This window comes from Gadus morhua, chromosome 11, assembly GCF_902167405.1.
Source record: "Gadus morhua chromosome 11, gadMor3.0, whole genome shotgun sequence".
Taxonomy (NCBI): domain Eukaryota; kingdom Metazoa; phylum Chordata; class Actinopteri; order Gadiformes; family Gadidae; genus Gadus; species Gadus morhua.
This window is the reverse complement of record NC_044058.1, coordinates 5,386,386-5,407,022: the sequence shown is the minus strand read 5'-3', so window position 1 is coordinate 5,407,022 and position 20,637 is coordinate 5,386,386. Positions and strand designations below refer to the sequence as shown.

General features: G+C 43.9%; 3 protein-coding genes across 8 annotated transcripts in view; all 3 read left to right on the top strand.

The window, feature by feature from the left end:
- The first annotated feature begins 329 nt into the window (after positions 1-329).
- plekhg6 (pleckstrin homology domain containing, family G (with RhoGef domain) member 6) lies at positions 330-12,906 on the top strand. Its single transcript, XM_030371528.1, has 15 exons — positions 330-569; positions 1,818-2,037; positions 2,435-2,566; positions 3,004-3,141; positions 3,664-3,759; positions 3,956-4,006; positions 4,248-4,397; positions 4,686-4,796; positions 5,497-5,646; positions 5,982-6,116; positions 6,289-6,408; positions 6,510-6,642; positions 6,872-6,987; positions 7,074-8,305; positions 12,187-12,906. Exons 1-15 carry the CDS (start codon positions 532-534, stop codon positions 12,359-12,361), a joined length of 2,997 nt encoding a protein of 998 aa, XP_030227388.1. The 5' UTR covers positions 330-531; the 3' UTR covers positions 12,362-12,906.
- A 2,725-nt stretch (positions 12,907-15,631) lies between these two features.
- mrpl51 (mitochondrial ribosomal protein L51) lies at positions 15,632-19,028 on the top strand. Of its 2 annotated transcripts, none has more exons than XM_030371224.1 (4): positions 15,632-15,791; positions 15,977-16,098; positions 16,441-16,548; positions 18,622-19,028. In XM_030371224.1, the coding sequence occupies exons 2-4, from the start codon at positions 16,008-16,010 to the stop codon at positions 18,816-18,818; spliced, it is 396 nt and encodes a 131-aa protein (XP_030227084.1). In that variant the 5' UTR covers positions 15,632-15,791; positions 15,977-16,007; the 3' UTR covers positions 18,819-19,028. The 2 variants fall into 2 exon arrangements, with proteins under 2 accessions (XP_030227084.1, XP_030227085.1); XM_030371225.1 differs by having other exon boundaries at positions 15,636-15,791; positions 15,999-16,098.
- Positions 19,029-19,568: 540 nt separating this feature from the next.
- vamp1b (vesicle associated membrane protein 1b) overlaps positions 19,569-20,637 on the top strand; it is a 7,910-nt gene continuing 6,841 nt past the window's right edge. Inside the window, exons 1-2 of one of the 5 annotated variants that reach the window (XM_030370410.1) lie at positions 19,569-19,734; positions 20,252-20,335. In XM_030370410.1, the coding sequence (XP_030226270.1) occupies positions 20,334-20,335 (2 nt within the window). In that variant the 5' untranslated portion in view covers positions 19,569-19,734; positions 20,252-20,333. Of the gene's footprint in view, positions 20,049-20,251; positions 20,336-20,637 lie in introns of all 5 variants that reach the window. The other 4 variants (XM_030370411.1, XM_030370409.1, XM_030370408.1 and 1 more) reach the window with 4 other exon arrangements.

Genomic DNA, 20,637 nt, shown 5'->3' with positions numbered 1-20,637 from the left:
TGTCCTTTTTATTTTTCATTATTCTATTTCATCCATTTTTTTTATTATAGAATTGCATTATTGTTTTGTTATAACCCAAACTCAATCTGTTGATCAGGGTTAGGGTTAGTTATTGTATTGAAAACGTTCTTGATGTCATAGTGTCACCTCTGAGCGCTGTTTCGGTCCATAATTGCACCACCAATCAGCGCTGTTTGACAGCGGACTTGAATTCCTCTGTGTTGACCAGTATACACTGTCTAAAATGGTTCCCTCCTATATCCTTCGGGGAATCAACATGAATTAATGGAAATCAAACACAATCAATCACATCTCTATAAAAACCCGTCGTCTGCCCAACAACGTGCTGTCGCCTCCCCAGCAGCGTGCTATCGCCTCCCCAGCCCTGCACTGATTCCCAGTGGCTCAGATCCAGTTGTTCTTGTCTAGCCAGTCGCGGCTGTAAGGAGGGTGCAGGTGAAAGGACCGAGGAGGGAGAGGGAGGCACCCACACAGAAAAGCAGAGGAGGAGACAGCTATCAGAAACAAAAGATGACTGCGCAAAACAAAATGGATACGGCAAAACAAAGGTACGTCGTAAATAAGATTAGTCTAATCAAAAAAGTATATGTATTGTAAAATAGGCTATACTTAAATGATAGGCCTTTATATTGTTGTTTTATTGCTGAAAACGTGAAATGTGTGTCTGGGGAACCGGCGGCTTGGTGCGGGACTCTGGGTGCTTTGATCCATCTCTATTGAGGCTTTCTAGACGAAAAGTGATAATAGAATAATAATAATAATAATAATAATAATAATAATAATAATAATAATAATAATAATAATAATAATAATAATAATAGTAATAATAATAATTGATCCGTTTTTTATAGCGCTTTTCTAAGTACTCAAAGACGGAGAATAATACCCTCTGATAATCAAGAATCGTTGGTGTAGGAACCTGAATACATTCCTCCCGGTAACTTAAAGCCATGGACACATGTTGTTGAGCTGCTGGTTGTCTCACACGCGCGCGCGCGCACACGCACGCACGCAAGCACACACGCACACTCACACACTCACACACTCACATTCACACACACCTGTGTGGGGGTGAGACTGCATGTGAAGCTGAACCGTGTTTTTATGGTTTGTATTTTACTGCCGATGTTTAGGCCGAACGCTGTTGGTGTCAGTAGGATTTGTTCCTTCATTTTAGACGTCCTATCTGTCCTACTGTCACTCAGGATACACTAGTCACTATGGTCATCATTATGATAAAGGCCTTAGCAATATAAAGATAAAGTGGGCCTACTGTGGACCTAGATGAGAGCTAATGTTTCTACATCTTTTGTCGATTTCATTTTTTCATTGTGTTTCTGTTTCTGACTAAGTGCCTGTCTGGATTGATGTTTTTAAACTAATGTAAAAGTGTGTTTCACCTACGAACCCATTCAACCTGCCTTCACTCAACAGGCCCTTTGTAAACAGAGCTTTAATGGTCGAAATATTCATGTAATTCTATGTAATTTAGTATTTCACTGTTGAGAATTCCCACAATGACATTCCATGACCGTTGGAATTTACTTTCCGCCACAAACTTGTTCTGCTCCTAGCCCTTTTTACACCTTGGTCTTTCTTCTAATCAGTAACTTTGTGTGTGTGTGTGCGTTTGCGTGTGTGTGTGTGTGTGTGTGTGTGTGTGTGTGTGTGTGTGTGTGTGTGTGTGTGTGTGTGTGTGTGTGTGTGTGTGTGTTCGCACGTGTGTGTGTGTGTGTGTGTGTGTGTGTGTGTGTGTGTGTGTGTGTGTGTGTGTGTGTGTGTGTGAGTGTTTGCAGTCTGTCCTCCAAAGCATCCCATGTAAACAATGGCGAAGGTAGCGGCCAAGCCCAGGACGAAGCGGCAGCCCAGTGGGCAGACCGGGGAGGAGGGCTGGAGTGGCAAAAAGATCAGGACCCTGCCGAGATGGACTCCGTCGATGGGATCCTCACTGCCGATCCCCTCCTTGTCCACAGGGGGTCAGAAAACGTCAAGCATAAGTTCCACTCCATGGCCTATGTGAGGATTTCCTCTTGACTTCACTCACTGCCTATGGGGGGGCCGTCCGTGGTTAATGTTGTTACAGTGTAGCATGAGGCTGACCCTGTCCTGTTTACAATCTGCACCTGTTGTAAGCGTCTCTTCAGCAAAATGTCTAACCCCTCCTAGATGCCCCTGAATCACATGACATGTATTTCATTTCACTTTCACTTTCGATTAAATGTCAAAAAATAAACTGACCAGTTGCATTGTGGGATAGGCTCGGCTGTGCAGGCCTAATGTTGCCCTTTACCTCAAGATAGACAGACTTCATTCATCCCAGATGGGGAATGACGAACACCTTGGTGAAGTGATACTGTGCATCTCTGTTGCTATATATCTATATCGACAGACTCCCTCTGTGTGTGTCTTCCAGAGACGGACCAAGCAGAAGGTTGTGACCAACTTTGCGACGGTTAAGGGGATATCTCCGGCCAGTAAACCGCGAGCCGCCCTGAAACAGGTCCTCTTCAGCCAGGGTGTGTCTGACAAGAACAACGTTCCTGAGGTACCCGCCCACCACACACAGTCCCGCTCACACACACGAGAACCACACCCTGAGGTACCGCTCCCGCACACAGTCCCGCTCACACCTTAACACGCACAAGAACCACACCCCTGAGGTACCCGCCCCACAGAGTCCCGCTCACACCTGAACACTGGCAGACAGTAAGACATGCAGACACACAATAACACAGACGTAAGGAAGGAATCTGTTCTAATAAATATCTTCTATAAGCTCGAGAACAGGAAGTGATAGAGAGAGGATACTTCACCCAGCCCAAGAGTCAAGTCAGTCTGACAACCCAATCCGCTTAACTCGGGCAGTGTGATGCTGCTTAAACAAGCCATCAACCACACACACACTCCGCACAGGTGCTGTCATATCGTCCCCCATCTCACCCTGACCTCTCCATCTCTCCTCCCTCGTCCTCCCCCCTCCAGGACAGGGTGCAGGTGGAGGCCTTGAAGCAGGCTCTGCAGGCCTACCGTGTGCCTGCGGACCTGAGGTGGGTCTGGGAGGGGCCCGGCCAGGGTACCACGCTGGAGAACAGCTGGACGGACATTGTGAAGTCCCACTCGGTACCTCCTCTAGATTCCATCCTCCCCATGTCATCCTCTAGTGTTCTCTAGATACTGCAGGCCTTCCTATTTGTGTGTGTGTGTGTGTGTATGCGTGTGTGTGCGTGTGTGTGTGTGTGCGTGTGTGTGTGTGTGTGTGTGTTTGTGCATTTTCTATTGGTCTTTGAGTATGTTATAATTAAGCATGTTGTAATTAATATAGTAGTAGTTCATTAAAGGGCCCCTGTTTCACCACCGGGTGTGAGTGTAATAAGCCGCTACAAGCCGTTTCAAATCGGCCTTAGTGACATCACAAGTGGGATGGTCCACCTAGATGTAAGAAGGATGGTTGAGCTTACCAGCTGCTACAGTCCACTGGGTAGGCGGTTGATTGACCTATCCAGTATACATCTGGTTGGTTATGATGTAATTTAGTCACAGGTTAGGGCAGATTTTGAAATGGCTGGTAATGGCTGATCATACTCACAGCTGGTGGTAACGAAGGAGCCCTTTAACGACTTTTCCTTGTGTTCCCTGCTGCAGTCCATGTCAAAGATCCAGAGACACCAGCAGGAGGCGCTGTGGGAGTTTGTTCATACCGAGCTCACTTACATTAACAAGCTGACAGTCATCAAGGATGTGAGGAAGCCTTCTGTACCCATTGTAATCATTCAGATGATCAAACTTGCTTATCTACTGAGAAAAACTGTGATGACATGTTTTGTGAAATCTTCCATAACATTCTCATGTTAAAAAAGTTTAAAAAAAAGTAGCAGCAATATTGTCACATGACATGTTGATCGATGATGTGTGATGTGTGCTTGTTGTTTTATAGCTGGTTATTGCTGCCCTGGTCAACCTGCAACAGCATGGTTTCCTACTGGAGGTCAGTGGGATTTGTATGTCAAAATAACTGTTACCACTCACAACGTCTGCTTAACACGGAGATGGGTGAATAAAACCATCTGCACAACTTCACAATCATTTAAATTAAAAAGAAGAATTGCGCAATTTGTTCATTTGTTCAATTTGTTGCGCAATTCTTCTTTTTAATTTAAATGATTGTGAAGTTGTGCAGATGGTTCCATTCAACCTAAAGTTTACATTCATACCTTCTCTCGTCCCAGATCACCCCCAGGTCGCTCTTCTCCAACCTCTCTTTAATCCTCAATGCTCACCGCCAGTTCTGGCAGGAAGTGATCTATCCCATGTTACAAGAAGTGCGATGGACAGGGATGCCCTTTGACCCCAGGAGTTTAGAGGCGGGCTGCCTGCAGGTAATAGCATTCAGTCTGGCAGTCAGGTAATAGCATTCAGTCTGTCAAAGTCAGGTAACAGAATTCTGTTTGTTAAAGTCAGGTAAAAGAATTCTGTCTGGCCATTAAAACGAAAAAAAAACATATTTGTTGTTGGCATATGTTAAATATCATTAATTAATTAAATTATGCAAGGATTATTAATCTTCTTTCTTTCTTTTCTTCTTTCCTTCTTTGTTTGTTTGTTTAATTGTTTGTTCCATATCTTTCCTTCCTTCTTTGTTTGTTCCCTGTCCTTTCTTGTCTCAGTTCAGTGAGCGTTTCTCCAGCTACATACCGTACTGCTGGGAGCAGGAGAACACGTTGGAATTTGCAAAGCGGCAAATCGACACAAACCCTCATTTTGTTGTTTACCTGAAGGTACATTCACACAAACACACACACACACACACACACACACACACACACACACACACACACACACACACACACACACACGCATGCACACACACACACACACACACACACACACACACACACACACACACACACACACACACACACACACACACACCACACACACACACACACGCACGCACGCACGCACACAAACACACACACACACACACACACACACACACACACACACACACACACACACACACACACACACACACACACACACACACACACATGCACCCAGAAATACACTCACTCACACACACAAGTATCTGTATTTTCCATCTTTGTATGCAGCAAATGATGATTCATAACACAGAACAACTTTGTTTCATTATAACCACACAGTTCACGCTCCTGCTCACAACGGCTCAGAAAACCACTCAGAGGTGGATGACATGAGTTGTCACTCTGGGTTGTTTTCATATGCCACTCATCTCTCAGTACATCATTAAAAGTATTCTCTTAGTGACTGAGACACAGAGTATTCTCTCACCGCCTAGATCAATGTCTCTTTGGTCATAAGAAAAGACAATTATCTTTCGTTATACCTTGTCAGAATTAAAAAAAAAAATTAAACAGTGGAGCAGAGTGGAAGAGGTTGCTACTGAATGTGCTGAATGTGCCATAGTAACGCTACTGTTTGGTCCTGTGTGTGCAGTGGGTGGAGACCCATCCTCAGTGCAACCGCATGCGTCTGGGGGACATGCAGGCCAAGCCCCACCAGAGGATCACCAAGTACCCCCTGCTGCTCAAGGCCGTGCTGAAGAACACCCCTGACCCTGACCTACAGCAGACCATCAGGGACATGGTGAGAACCTCCCCAACAGAAGCATGTGGTGGTGAATCAATGGCTTAACCTGCCGGTCTAGGAGCCCTTTAGGCAATATTTCTTGGTTAAAGGCGGACCTGTGGTGCTGTTATCCATGTTGTTCCAACTCATTCATTAAACTCTCTTCCGCAGGACCATAAAGGCCCAACAAAAATATATATGTATAGAAACAGAGTGATCCAGTTCAAAAGTCTGGATAGGAGAAAACTGATCCAGTTCACAATTCTGTACAAAAGTAAATGGATCTAGTTCAAGTCTCTCTGACCGCTGATGGATCATTCATGTATTTACCTTCCATTGTCCCTACTCTCTAGTTGTCTAGTGTAAACGGTTTTCTGGAGACCATCAATGACTACCTGAGGTGTATGGATGAAGAGCATGCCCTTTCCATCTCTGCCCAGAGACTAGAGGGATATGAAGTACCGGGAATAAATGAGGAAATTGACAAGGTAAAACCTTTTAGGTTTCATAAGTTTCCAGTTAGGGTTAGATGCTTATGTTATTGGCATTAGTAAGGGAAAGGCGAACCAAGTTTCATCAACTCTAGATGATTTTATTCAATACACATGTGTGTCACTATGGACTCTGCGATGCATATCTTACCATGACATATCTTTTCAGCATATACGAGAGTTCTGCCACTTTGACCTGACACTCCCCATGGTGGGAGTCGGTCCCACGTTTGTTCGGAAGCTTCTGCTGGAGGAGAACCTGAAGATGCGTGGTGGGAAAGACAGCAAGGTGAGCGCCACCCCTTCCTCCCAGGGTTGGAGGTACGCTTGGGAAAGCCCATCTCTTCTCTGTAGCCATTAAGGCACTGATTGGTTCCTGCTCTGATGCAGGAAGAGGTGGTGGCCCTGCTGTTCTCAGATGTGCTGCTCATTTCAAAAGTGCAGAAGAAGGTGGAGAGGCTGAAGGTGGCACGCCCTCCTCTGGCTTTGGACAGGACCTGCTGTGTGCCGCTGAAAGACGGCTGTAAGTAATGCCAGGGCTGGGTTCACAGCTGGGAATCATGGAGGCATTTCCCTTCATTTATTCAGGGATGGCGGAATTGTCCATATAATTGTTACTGATAATGCAACTCTCGGTGGTACAACTCTTGCTTGTGTCCCCACCAATGAACAATCAACTTCATGCCTTTCATATTAACTGTTGATTAAATGGCGGCCTAATATAAGATACTTGACCAATCTTCTTTGTCCAGTTTCATTTCTTCTCGTGGAGGTCAGTGAGCTTGGCTGTGCTATGAACGTCTACATATTTGTGACGGCCACTGCAGTGAGCTGCTCCAAGTGGGTCTCCACCATTCATCAGGCAAAGGTCAGCACCACCATACTGTTGTGTGTTTTGTACAGCATTGTCGATGTGTTTGTGGATCCATTATATAACTTGTGCTCTTTCCACAGGCCGCGCTGAAGACCCTGAAAGAGGTTGAAACCAGCAGACAGTTGGACAGCCAGAGAATCCAACCCTCTGACACCAAGCCCATCGAGAAACCTTTGGACAACAAGACTCCTGAGTGGATTGAAAAGCAGGTGAAGCAAAGGGCAGATGAAGAAGTGGAGGTAGTGTTTCTAGGGTCAGAAGAGCGAAGGGTCACATGGAATCACAACAAGACCTCTGCAGCAGATAATTTAAGAAGCAAACCCAAAGATGGAAAAAATCTCTTCATCGGTAAATACCCAGAGGTAGACTATCCGACCGTTGAACCGGTCGCCCCTCAAAAAGACCATCTACTGAGCAACTCCCCCAACTCAATCGAAGAGGTTCCATCATCAACCGTTGGCGGGACAACAAGGCCAATGAAGACGGGGTACAATATCCAGCTGGAGGACCATAATGTATGGACGGACCCCGGCAAAAGCCTTTCAACGGATGTGGCTTTTCTAGAAGTGGGGAGGTTCTCCAGAAAATTAAAGTCCCCCAAGTTACGCAGAAGAAGGCCCTATAGTAGCCAACACGTCGATGCATACCAGACCCACGGGACGGTTTTTGGAGAATCAGAGATGGTGTGGACAACTCCACCCACCAACTCTTCATCCAACTCGGACTCGGACTCCAGTCAGAAACTCCAAGGACACTTTGACCAGAGACACACAAACAACGACACCAGCCACAGAGTGCTCAAGCTTGGCTTTCTGAAGACGCACCCGGCGCTGTTCTTGAACATGTACGAAAACCGCGTCTCTCCAGAGCCTGAGACTTTCTCTGAGCCGGAACTTCCCCAGGAGCTCCCAGAGAAGAGGAAATCTGTCAAAGCACAGAGGAGTGCCTCCATACCGGACATTCACGAGCTTCACGCCATCTCCACCAGCCCAGTGCTGAGAACATATATGGGGGAGCAATCTCCTCGCTTCAACCACCATCCACACGCACACGTGTCCCCCGTGGAGGGGCTCTTGGAACGTGCCAAAGTGAGGGTCCGGAGAGAAGGAGGGCAAACTGGAAGGAATGAGAACGTGCAGGACACAAGGACATGGATCCCGCCACCTTCTCCTCCATTGTTCTCCGAGTCGCTGTGTCCATCGCCCAGCGATGGGGACCGGGAGGTGGAGCTGATGAGACACAGAGTGCCCACAGTCAGTCAGGGATGGAGGGAACAACTTGTCGATGGAGATGCAGAAGACAAGAAGTACAGGTGAGGTTGATTCCCTAAATTGTTATCCTGTTTGTTTATAAAGGTAGAGGGTCTTCATTCAGGCCCAAGAAGCAATACATTGTGATGATGTCAAGCAGAGATTTGGGACAGGATAGTATTGTGGTAAGGATATTGTACTCCTAGACAAAATTGTCCAAAATCTGGGACATCCTATGATCAGACCTTTTGAGGGGCTCATTCCCTAATGAGAATTGGACATGCATACAGTGACTTCCGAAGTGTTCAACCCATTATCTTGTAACCCTGCTGAATCAGTAATTTCACTGGCTAACAATTTACACATTGACTTTCCAAAGTAAGTAAAACCTCATATTATAGCAAAGCAGATATGATGAGAAATTAAAAAAACATGGATTCAGTTGCTGAACTTCATGGGGACAGTCCATCATATCTAAAAATAGCAATACAAGAAGCATCATATAACACAGATATATTCATATCAGGTTGTTCCTCAAATCTCTTGACCTGTATCGTCTATAATATAGCCATAGTAGGAAAGAAACCATTACTTTTCAGAAGAATTAGGGGACACCTCATCAAAGATCTGAGTGGCAAATGGCCCATGGTACCATTGTCAGAAAAAATAACAACGTTTATTAGGCAAAAAGCAGACTTAACAAAGGGCATTACCCTTGACCCCAAGCATAAAAGTAAACAAAATAGTTCACTCTGGTCGTGATGGCGATCCAATTCTAGCCATGCTTTGAATGTTATGTAGAGTCTGCGCTGAGACTTGGAAAATGTTAATTACAAGTAAAGTTCAAGCAACTGATTTGCCAATGTGCAAACACAACTCAACTGTGTGTGTGCTTGTGTGTGTGTTTGTTTGTATGCGTTTGTTTGTGTGTGTGCGTGCGTGTGTGTGTTACTGTAACTGCTGTATGTTCAGTGACACTCTACTGAACATTTTTGTCCTGTTAATAATATCATTTCCTCTTCTGCATCCACTTTTCAATTAGGTCACTAGAAAAACATTAACTGTTGCCGAAAGTACAACTCTTAAACTCTAACAAGGAAAGAGATCAGGAAACCGCTGAAAAAAGGTTTTTGTTAGAATATTAGTACAGAATATCAGATGATCTTTTCAAGAAGTCAGGAGATGTGGGTGGGTGTTTTCCCTCACTTTCCTCACTTATCATTCATATAGCATAAGGCCAGATAATGATTATAATCCTGCTGAGGGTATAGTACAATTCTCCCACACAACAAATTGAATAAGAAGAAGTTAGCAGGTTTCATGGTGCAAATTAAAACCAAAGTTGAAATGTTCAAATGAATTGCTGAATGTTCTGACATAGCATGGATACTATCCTGATCCCGTGACTGCACGTTCTGTTTCACTACACGAATCAGTTTGGACCTCCTGCTGCCCACCTCGATTTCAGTGGCCTGAATACTTGCCTTCACAGACCTTCAGCCAATCAGAGTAGCCTTCCAGTCAAAAGATTTCAACAACTCTGTGGGTGCATACTCTTTATCTTGCTTAATAGTTGTTATTGAGTCTATTTTAGCAATTAATGCATATATGGCTGTGTTGAATCTACTTGTTATGTTATTGTTACCGTGGCCTTAAAATCATCCACTATGACCCAGTCCCTGATTGGCCTGATTATGTCATCAACTATGACCCAGTCCCTGATTGGCCCAGTTACGACATCAGCTACGACCCAGTCCCTGATTGGCCCAGTTACGTCATCAACTACGACACAGTCCCTGATTGGCCCAGTTACGTCATCAACTACGACACAGTCCCTGATTGGCCCAGTTACGTCATCAACTACGACACAGTCCCTGATTGGCACAGTTACGTCATCATCTACGAAACAGTCCCTGATTGGCCCAGTTACGTCATCATCTACGAAACAGTCCCTGATTGGCCCAGTTACGTCATCATCTACGAAACAGTCCCTGATTGGCCCAGTTACGTCATCATCTACGAAACAGTCCTTTATTGGGACTGATTACGTCATCAACTAGGACCCAGTCCCTAATTGGGCCAGTTACGTCCTCAACTCTGACCCAGTCCCTGATCGGACCTGAATACGTCGTCATGGGCGACTAGAGGTCCAACTGATCCATGAAGAGAAACATAATGTGAGGTCACGTGATCAGGGAGGTCTCCAGGCTCGTTCTGACAGAAAGTTGGATCAAATTGGTCGTTATTAGTGACTTAGAAAGTGTTGTAGACAAAAAACATAAACTTACATTTACATTTACATTTAGGGCATTTAGCAGACGCTTTTATCCAAAGCAACTTACAATAAGTACATTTGTCAAAAGAAGTGCATCAATATATCGCTGTCGGTACAGAAAGGATGTTCATAGAACCAAGTGCAAGTACCACAATCGCTAGGCTAATCAATTCCCCGTGTTACAGCCATGATAGCAGCTACTGCAGTTGCTACACAGTTAAGTACTATAATACAATACAATACAATACAATACAATACAATACAATACAATACAATACAATACAATACAGTGTACAATGGTGGCCAGAAGGGGGAGGGTCGAGGTGGACTCTGAACAGGTGAGTCTTGAGTCTTTTTCGGAAGATAGTGAGCGACTCTGCGGTCCTTAGAGCGGCAGGGAGCTCGTTCCACCACTGAGGTCCCAAAACCGAGAAAAGTTGTGACTTTGCTGAACGGCCTTTGCTAGCTCTTAGCGATGGCGGTTCCAGACGTCCAGCTGAGGTAGTTGAGCGGAGGGATCGAGCTGGGGTGTGTGGCTTTAGCAATGCTTGGAGGTAGGCAGGGGCAGTTCCATCGACTGCCTTGTATGCCAGTACCATCGTCTTAAATTTGATGCGAGCTACTACTTCGGTAGGTTGAACACGAGGCGCGCTGCCGCATTCTGGATGCGCTGCAAAGGTTTAATCGCAGAGGCAGGAAGTCCAGCCAGGAGTGAGTTGCAGTAGTCGAGGCGGGAGATGACCAGTGATTGGACTAGAAGCTGAGCTGCTTCCCTTGTGAGGAAGGGCCGGATTCTGCGGATGTTGTAAAGTGCAAATCTGCAGGATCGGGCGACCGCAGTGATGTTTGCAGTGCAGGATAACTGATTGTCCAATACCACACCGAGGTTTCTGGCAGTTGTAGAAACTTCTATACCCTATAGTTATACTTAAATATGCCTTTAGTCTATTTGCCCCTCAAATTAAGGCTTCCTTCCTCTACTGACACTATAACCACAACACCTAACACTACAGCCAGGGCCTATGGCCCTCTTCCCAGGATAGACCTTACACTACAGCCTTATGGCCCTCTTAACCAGTGACCTCCTAACTGGCTTCGGGAATGCCTTAAACCATGCCCTCTTGTGCCTTATTGCTTAAGACCAATTTGACCCAACCTTCTAAATTGGATTGTATTGTTTTGTATTTTTTTTACATTTTACTTATTTTTTCATTCTACGCAAGAAATCTACTTCCTACTTCTTCTTCTTTGGCCACTACAAACATTAAAGGTACATGCTGCCCCCTTATGTACCCACTGTTTCACATCATTTCTTCATAAAGAATACTGGATTTTTAACATGTAAGAAAGCCTTTGAACCGGTATTTATTTATTCCTTCCATCTCTAACAGACAAGTTAAGAAATTCAACTTCAGAGGGCTAAATTAATGATTAATTATTAATCATAATTTATGCATATATATATATATATAGTTTTTTCGTGGTGTGAGATGAAATAAAGGCATACTTGATTACCCATTAAAAGAGTATACATTCACCAATGATTCAAATCTCAATCTGAGATTCAATCTCAGTCTGCAAAATCATAGAATTTTCAAGTAGTTCAATACCACAAATGGTTGAAAACATGAACATAGTTCAAAGCTTTTTTCACTCTGTGTTTTCCAGCCATATCTTCGTGAATGAGCTGAGTGTGGATTGGCCAGCCTTGTGCTTCGACGATGATCAGGATATCGATCATCTCGAGCCGATTGACGTCAGCAACGAAGGCACAGGGATTCTGGAGGACATTCAAAGGACACTTACCACAGGAGTCCAAGAATCAAAGATCAGCCAGGTGTAATTCAGGCTGGATCAGGTCTCAAGACTGGATGGACCTCAGATACCAATTTAAATGTGTGTGTGTGTGTGTGTGTGTGTGTGTGTGTGTGTGTGTGTGTGTGTGTGTGTGTGTGTGTGTGTGTGTGTGTGTGTGTGTGTGTGTGTGTTTGTGTCGCACACATGATTTGTTTGAATTATCATGATACATCTTAGCACTTTTCAACCAAATAGTGAGGAAAAATGTGAGTAACGAATGTACCATTTTAATTAACAGCAAATTTAACTAATGTGATGAGTCAATACTTAATTTGCACCACATCTGATGTTATTGCTTTACATAAATGATGGCTAATGTGACAATACTCTAATTCAGCAACACAAAAAATGATATATTATTTGTACCTAACAGATGTATAACTATAATTAAGTCAGTGTTTTTTATAAATGGATAAACATAGAAAATATTTTTTTTGTTTCAAATGATCGATTAGTTTACATTTTGATCTGTAATTTATTAATGTTTACAATTTTAATTTTAACATTTCCACATTAAAATATCTACAATGACTTTGTTATACATTTTGTTGTTGTGTATTTACATTATCCCATATGCTTTCAACTACGTTCAAACTCATAGAAATATGTATTTTTATTCTAGGCAACGCGTGCGTTATATTTGGTCGCCTATCAATGGCGTAATTTCCCCTTTACCCCCTTACTTCCGGTTAAAGTAATCCAGTAGAGACATCATTTATTGATAGGATATTTCAATATCGATCTAGCTTTACTACGATATGCTACTATGAGAAGGGGCTCAAGCCAGCCTCTGAGCTAATGCCTACGGTAACGTTATAACGTTACTTACCACAACATTCAACATACTTATAAAGTCATTTTCCATACATATCATTGTTACCAATTATAGTTGGTAAGGCCCCTGATTAGCCCCTGATTCCACAAAAGTTCAAAATGTTTCTTCGACATTTGTAAGCAGGTCTCCAAAAGGGTTTGGTGCTAATTTTCCAATAGGGTGCGCTCTAATAAACAAAAAGATCAATTACATTTCTGAAACTTTGTTTATTTTACATGCCGAAAATGTTTTCCTCTTGGACCAAAATGTCGATCATGATATATTCCTCAAAGATTTCGGGAAACCCTAAAAGATTGCAAAAAAAAATCTTCAATCTTCCAAATCTTGACACACAATTTGATGCATATTATCTATGGACTCCCGGTACTTCCACAACGAGACTCGTAGTGGGGGTTATCTCGGCCATGGTTGAGAAGGAATTGGGGGAAAGGAACTTTGGCTTTGACTTGCTGAGATTCCGATTGAACAGCGACATGGAGGAGTAAGGGACTGTTGCCTGCGATTGTGGCCCGGGATTGTCTCCCGCCGGTGCCCGGCTGCCGGTGCCCGGCTGCCGGTGCCCGGCTGCCGGTGCCCGGCTGCCGGTGCCCGGCTGCCGGTGCCCGGCTGCCGGTGCCCGGCTGCCGGTGCCCGGCTGCCGGTGCCCGGCTGCCGAAGCACAACCGCCACGGGGCTCCACCGCCGCCGCCCGGCAGCGGGGCACCGGCGGGAGACATCCCAGGCAACAATCGCAGGCAACAATACCTTTCTCCTCCTGAACTTTTGAGTGGGGTAAGATGCATTTCCCAGCATGCCCATTTTCCCATAGAAGTGGCAAGCCCTTTGGCCCAGAGTTTCTGTAACCCCGGGAGTCACATTACAACTGAGGACCAACAGCTCGGTGCCTTCCACCAGCTCGGTGCCTTCCACCGGCGCTGATGGAGCTATAGAGACGGCAACACATAGGGGAGGATGTATACACTTATGCCACAGCATTGTTAAATACTTGATACTGATTGGTCAATTCCGTTCCAAGGGTGTGTGCATTATCGTTCAATAATAGGACAACTCTTCCTTCCTTTTAACAGTTCTTAAACAATACGCTACAAACATTCACAACAGCGGTGGAATACAACTAGCAACCAGAAGTTTTCTTTTCAATTTTTTTTTCCAGTGGACATAGTTGATTAAAGAACAATAACATTATAGTTAAAAGTAATATTTAATCATTGATGGTAAGTGTGGTACAAGAAGAATAAACCACTCCTGATTCTGGTTAATTCCTTACCTATAAAATAATATCAAGCCTGCAGAACTAGATTCACATTTATGATCACTTATGCCCCTGTAGTTAGCACTTATTGACGGTCCCTTCATACACCACTGTGAGCACTTGGTGACGGTGCCTAAATACACCCATGTAGTGAGCACTTGGTGAAAGTCCCTTCATACACCACTGTAGTGAGGACTTGGTGACGGTCCCTTCCTACACTGCTGTACTGAGCTCTTGGGGATAGTCCCTACATAATCCACTGTACTGACCACTTGGTGGCAGTCCCTTCATACACCACTGTACTGACCACTTGGTGGCAGTCCCTTCATACACCACTGTAGTGAGCACTTGGTGACAGTCCCCTCATACACCACTGTAGTGAGCACTTGGTGGCAGTCCCTTCATACACTACTATAAATAAATGTGGCTATTCAAAGCTAAAAGCTGAAGGACCCCCGCTGGGTCCACGCGGTGCCGTAGTACTCCAAACCACCCCGGTCCTTTCTCCACATGCTGCTGTAGGCCCTCAGGGGCCTTCAGGTCACATGCTTTCGTATTATATATCTATTTTTATGAATATCTATTTTCTGATAATAAAGATAGTATGGAGATCAATATGGACGCTGTATCGATATCAAAATTATTATTATTACATCGTTACATGTAAAAAAAAAAAGAGAGCGGGGATCCCTCCTCTACCAACACCTCCGCCTCCTCACGCCAAACACCTGGAGAGAGCAGGACAAGCCAGCTTGAGGTGGTGAGCTCTATTCAGTTCTGTGCCCGACTGTGTTTGTGTGCGTGTGCGTGTGTGTTTGTTTGCGTTGGTGTGTGTTTCTGTCTGTCTGTCCGTCTCTCTGTCTGTCTTTCATATTTAACTTTGAATGAGGAGGTTATCAGCTGATTGTTGTAACACTTTAAATTGTATCTGTTTAATCTTTAATCTGTAAAGGAAAGTAACACATACAATAATAAACGTTTAATTTACTTCAACACTACAACTATTTTACGTCACTAATTTTATGTTATTATTTAGTTACTAGGAGACAGAAAGATTTAAGATAATCTTGCGTGCTCCTCTTGCGGTGAAAATAAGCCATAACGACACTGAATCAATTCCACTCGACCGCTATTCTTTTTGCGTGCGATACACTGCGCGTATTACGGTAAGCGCTATGCATTCTGGGCTACGATGTAAAATGGAAGTGGGAGCAGCCAGCATGTTGTGTTTTCAATAATACTTTGCCTTTTTCTTATTTTTCGTGTTATGATTTACATTGCACAACAAACGATTCTGCACATACACTGTTTGTGAAAATACCTATACTGGTAATTTTTTCATTACTTGTTTACTTATGTTTTCATTATAAAGATGCCTAAGTTGGCAGTAAGCGCACGACTAGGGGTCATTGTATGATCCTTAATGACAGGGCTGTGTCAACGTTGCATACAAGAACAGCTCAGCTAGCTATATATTTCCTGACGTCTACTTACATCAAATCTGTCGTCGACAGATTTGATTTTTGCTTCTCACAGGGCATCACTATGTCTATGTTGGGAGGGTTGTTGAAATGCGGCGTGCCCTTGTGTCAGCTCCCAGGATCTCTACTTCGAGCAGCTAGGAGCATATCCACTGGTAAGAACTGCGACTTGATACAACACGTTTGCATATGCATTATATAATGGTTTAGTGCCTGATGTTCAATTAAAATGTCGGTTTACAGTACACGACTGGTTATTTCCATAGTCCTCGTTTGGTGTTTGGCCCTAAAAGTCAATGGCTGAAACCCAGAGCTACCTGTAGGCATCTTTGAGCAAGACCCCTACCTGGTCCTATTAACATGTATCTGCATTCATTGTCGGTCTGCTAATATGGATCACTGTCTGCTAAATACACAATTTTAAATTAGAGTAGCCTTCGTATTCAGTAGAGCACACCAAATAGAACCTTTCACATCTGGTGTGTGTTTCCCTCCAGGGATGGGCCATCGAGTAAGGATGCATTCTATCCCAGAGCTGAAGAAGGTGGACAGATGGACAGAGAAGAGATCCATGTTTGGAGTTTATGACAACATAGGCATCCTAGGTAAGTTTTCACAACCTAGTGTGAGCAAATAAAGAAGACTGCTTCTTCTGTGTCTTGTTCATTTACATAATTACATATATACCATTTGGTAACGGCGGGTTAATGGCATGTTATTCAAGTTGAGATAGACGGGACACAGTGTTGTTTGTAAAAACACGCTCTACAGTGAGCATTACTAATTATATATGCTCTGATTCAATCTAGTCAACAATTGGACCACATTTTATGTGCTAATATGTATTCATATGTGGCAAATCTAAACGCTGCACAAAGTTAAGATTGAAAAGTGCATCCGACACGCGTCTTGCTCCTTAAATCAACCTGATAGTATGCTGGGTATTGGGGCTGAGCCCGAATATTCGGATATTAGTTTGTTCGCTAGGTATTTTAATCTCAATTCAGTATTCCAATGCTTGTTTGTTTATGAAACAATTAAAGTACAGAAAGTATATATATGTTTAATGTCTGTGCATATTAAGGGACTGCGGGTAGAAGGCTAGGTTACATTTTTCAGAATATCCCAGGGATAAAATATCTATAACGATATTGTAAGGGAGCTGGACGTCAGAGTATGCTTCACATCCATGCTTCATTTGACACAATGGCAGCAGTCATCAGAAAGACCAAATATGGGATAATCCGATTATCATTCCTTAGTTTTGGATATTGAAACGTTATTCATAGCATTTTGACAGCTGCCGTCCAGTGTGAGGATACGCGAGCCATTAACCCCCGGTTAGTGGTATTAGAAGGGAGTTAAGTAAACGTTAGCAGCTATTTGAACGAGTCCAAAAGACACCAAAAAGCCCTGACTACTAATAATAACATGTTGGTTATTTTGTAAACATGAATAGAACAGGTAGCAATGTTTTTCCATTTTATGGCAATCTGTCCCCCACTATAGCGCCTGTGTGATTTATCACCGGGTAAACAGCAGTATCCTGCTGTGAAATATGTTCAACACTGTGCACAATATTCAAAACACCCATTTGCTTTGTGATCATCTTAAGTAGGCCTACTCTCATACTTCGGTTACCGTGGGTTCGGGAACCTTTAGGCTGCATTGAAGCTCTGCCGTAACCAAGTCCGACTCAGACTGATCAGTGGATCCGAAATCCAACGACGTGATTTTGTTGTTTTTCTATTTTGCTTCGTTTTACCGATTGAACCACTTTAGAAATGAAAAGGAAAAAAGTAATACATTGATAAGAACTAGATCTTGCATCAGTGGTCTTAACCTGCTACGTTACAGGCAGTGAAAGATACACACTATGCGTATTTTTTTTCCCATTATTTTCTCTCCAACGATTATTAGGATATTCCTTTGGAAACCTTACGCATATTCAAAGCATGATAATATGTATCCGGGCCAGCCCCACTGGGAATGATAATAAAGCGAAAGGATGATGAAAGCAATGGCATATTGATTATACTCTACTCTACCCTACTTTATCATCGTGGACATCATAACATACCAACATTTAGAAGATTCCTCCTCAAAAAGCATGCAACAATGTTCCTACAATTAATTCGATCACACGACATTACAGCATCAGCATCAGCAATACCGTAATCACCAGGCCCACAAATTCTTAAACATTTCCATTCCTGTTGTGTTTAAACTTAATTCAGAAATCCCAAGTAACAGTTGCCCCGTTTCCTCAGGGCATCGGGGTTTGTCCATCATTTTATGCGGTCCATTTCCCCGGTGGCTAACCTTTTCCCCACCACTCATTAAGAAGACATTCACAATGATGTCTTCACCATCGTGTATCATTACATAAATATGGGTATCATTTACATACAGCCATTATCTCTATTTATAAATGAATAAAATATTGCCCCCATTTTTTTCAATAAAAGGTGAGCACAGATTCGGACATGTTATACTCAAGAGCTTTATCTTATTTGTATCGGCTCGAGAGACGATCAAAATACACAAGCCACATTTAACAGGACCCCAACAATTCAGACGCAGCAAATCAAGGTTTATTTTGGGTGAAATGAAATACAGGGGCGATAAGCGCTTTGTGTCGGGCCCTTATGAATGGCTGTGTTTTTGTGGCTTCCTAGGGGACTTCAAAGCGCACCCCAAGGACCTGATGGTGGGCCCGAGCTGGCTGAAGGCCTTCCAGGGCAACGAGCTGCAGCGACTAATCAGGAAGAGAAAACTGGTGGGTGAGAGGATGATGACTCAGGACAGGCTCAACCTCGACAAGAGGATCCGCTACTTGTATCGCCACTTCAACCGCGTCGGCAAGTACCGATAAGGAGGAGCGGGGGGAGGAACCAGAGACAGGAGGACATACGAACGTCACACAACCTCATTGTGATTCTCAATGCAGTGCTATTGGAATCTCAGCGTTATGTTGTGATGACTTGTGACTTGGCATACCGGATTTGTGATTAAACTTTGATATATGTGAAGAACACTGTTGTTTGATTCCATTTCTTACACAAATAAAAATATGTGACATAAATGAAGGATTCTTTTTTATTATACTACATTATTATTCTCAGGCCCTTCTATTTACTTCATTGTAAAAACTACAGCGCATGGAACTACAGCAATCTACTGTAACCTGGTCATGTGTCCTCGCAAGTGACGTCTCCAACGGAGGGATGTAGGCCTGCGTGTAGAATCAGGGTGGGGAGCGGTAGGAGGGTGGGGGGAGCACGAGCCTCCTGGAACCATTTAGCACACTTCTTGTATTTTCTCCAATTTGGCCATCGATGGAATAAAGCCTAACAGCGTAGAGTGGCATTTCGGAAAACAAACTATCAGATGTATATAATCCAACACAATCTACCTACAATACAACCCGGGACAAGCGGAGAGGGAGGAAAAAAGTCGAGTCAACAAATCTATAAGGGCAACCACTGTACCGCAGTGTGGGCCTGCTGCACGCCCTATCCGACAGAAAGCTGCAGTACTGCATGGTGTATGGTGGGAGGGATGGAGGGAGGGAGTGTGAGAGCAGGGGAGAGAGGGGGCGGGTTGGGAAGAGCCGCTAGCCTATACCGCACCAGCGTTCCTAGTCCAAGTGGAGGGAGCCACCGGAGCGTCGCATCATTGCAGTAGAGTGCCGTAACCCACCGGAGAGCCCGAACTACCGCACTTCACCGCCAAAAAACACCGCGTTCGCCTGGAGAGGGAGGTAGACAGCAGTGGTTGATATTAAAGAGGTTAAGACGACATTTTCCCTTTAATGGCTCATTTTGAAATCGTAAGCGTTTAATGGGCCAGTGCTGAGATTAAGAGGAGGCAACTCGCACGACGTCAAAGGCGTGTTTTTTTTTCATTCAGTTTGGAGCATCTTTGAGGACCGCATCATCCTTTGGAATATCGGCTTCTCGAAAAGCTTACACCTTTCCACCTGCTTCTTGGATATATTTAATGGATTACATGATACAAGTACTTTTCTCTTGAGATTGCATTGCCCGGTTCACTTTGTGGTCCCGCTGTGGTGCGTTGAGTGAGTTATTGCCCTCGTCCTGCGGTAGGCTATTCCGCTGATGACTTGCAGTGCGAACGGCTCCTTGTAAAATACTGCACCAATAACCTAGGGCTTTATTTCATCTCTGTCTGCCACTCTGTTCACTTTGGTAATTGAAATATTGGACTTCGTTTGGACAACTGCCCTAATATGACTGGTGTATTTTGTGGTCTTGTCCCCCCCCCCCCCCCCTTCTTCTACTTCAGACCCTGGTCTCTGCGCCCCATCACCCCTCCTCCTCCTCCTCTTCATCGCTGAGTGAGTCAGTTCGAAACAGCTGCATTGAAAATGTGAGTACTAATGCGGGGTTTCTATTGTAGGCTACTCTCTTAAGAAGAAAATGAAGCCTACTGTCAAACATTTTTTAATGCAAACGGGTTGAAATGAGTGGGCTGATGAGTTGATGCTGTTTCTCTCTGATTAGATTTGGACTCCCGATTTGTTTCGGCTTGAAAGATTCTGCTGACGCAAGTCATTTTCACCGTCATCACACCACTAAATTATATATAGAAGACTCAAACATGATTCAAAGCTTGCCGTTTCAAGATTACATTGGAAATGCGTAGGACGGCTATCCAATTCCCCGTAGTGA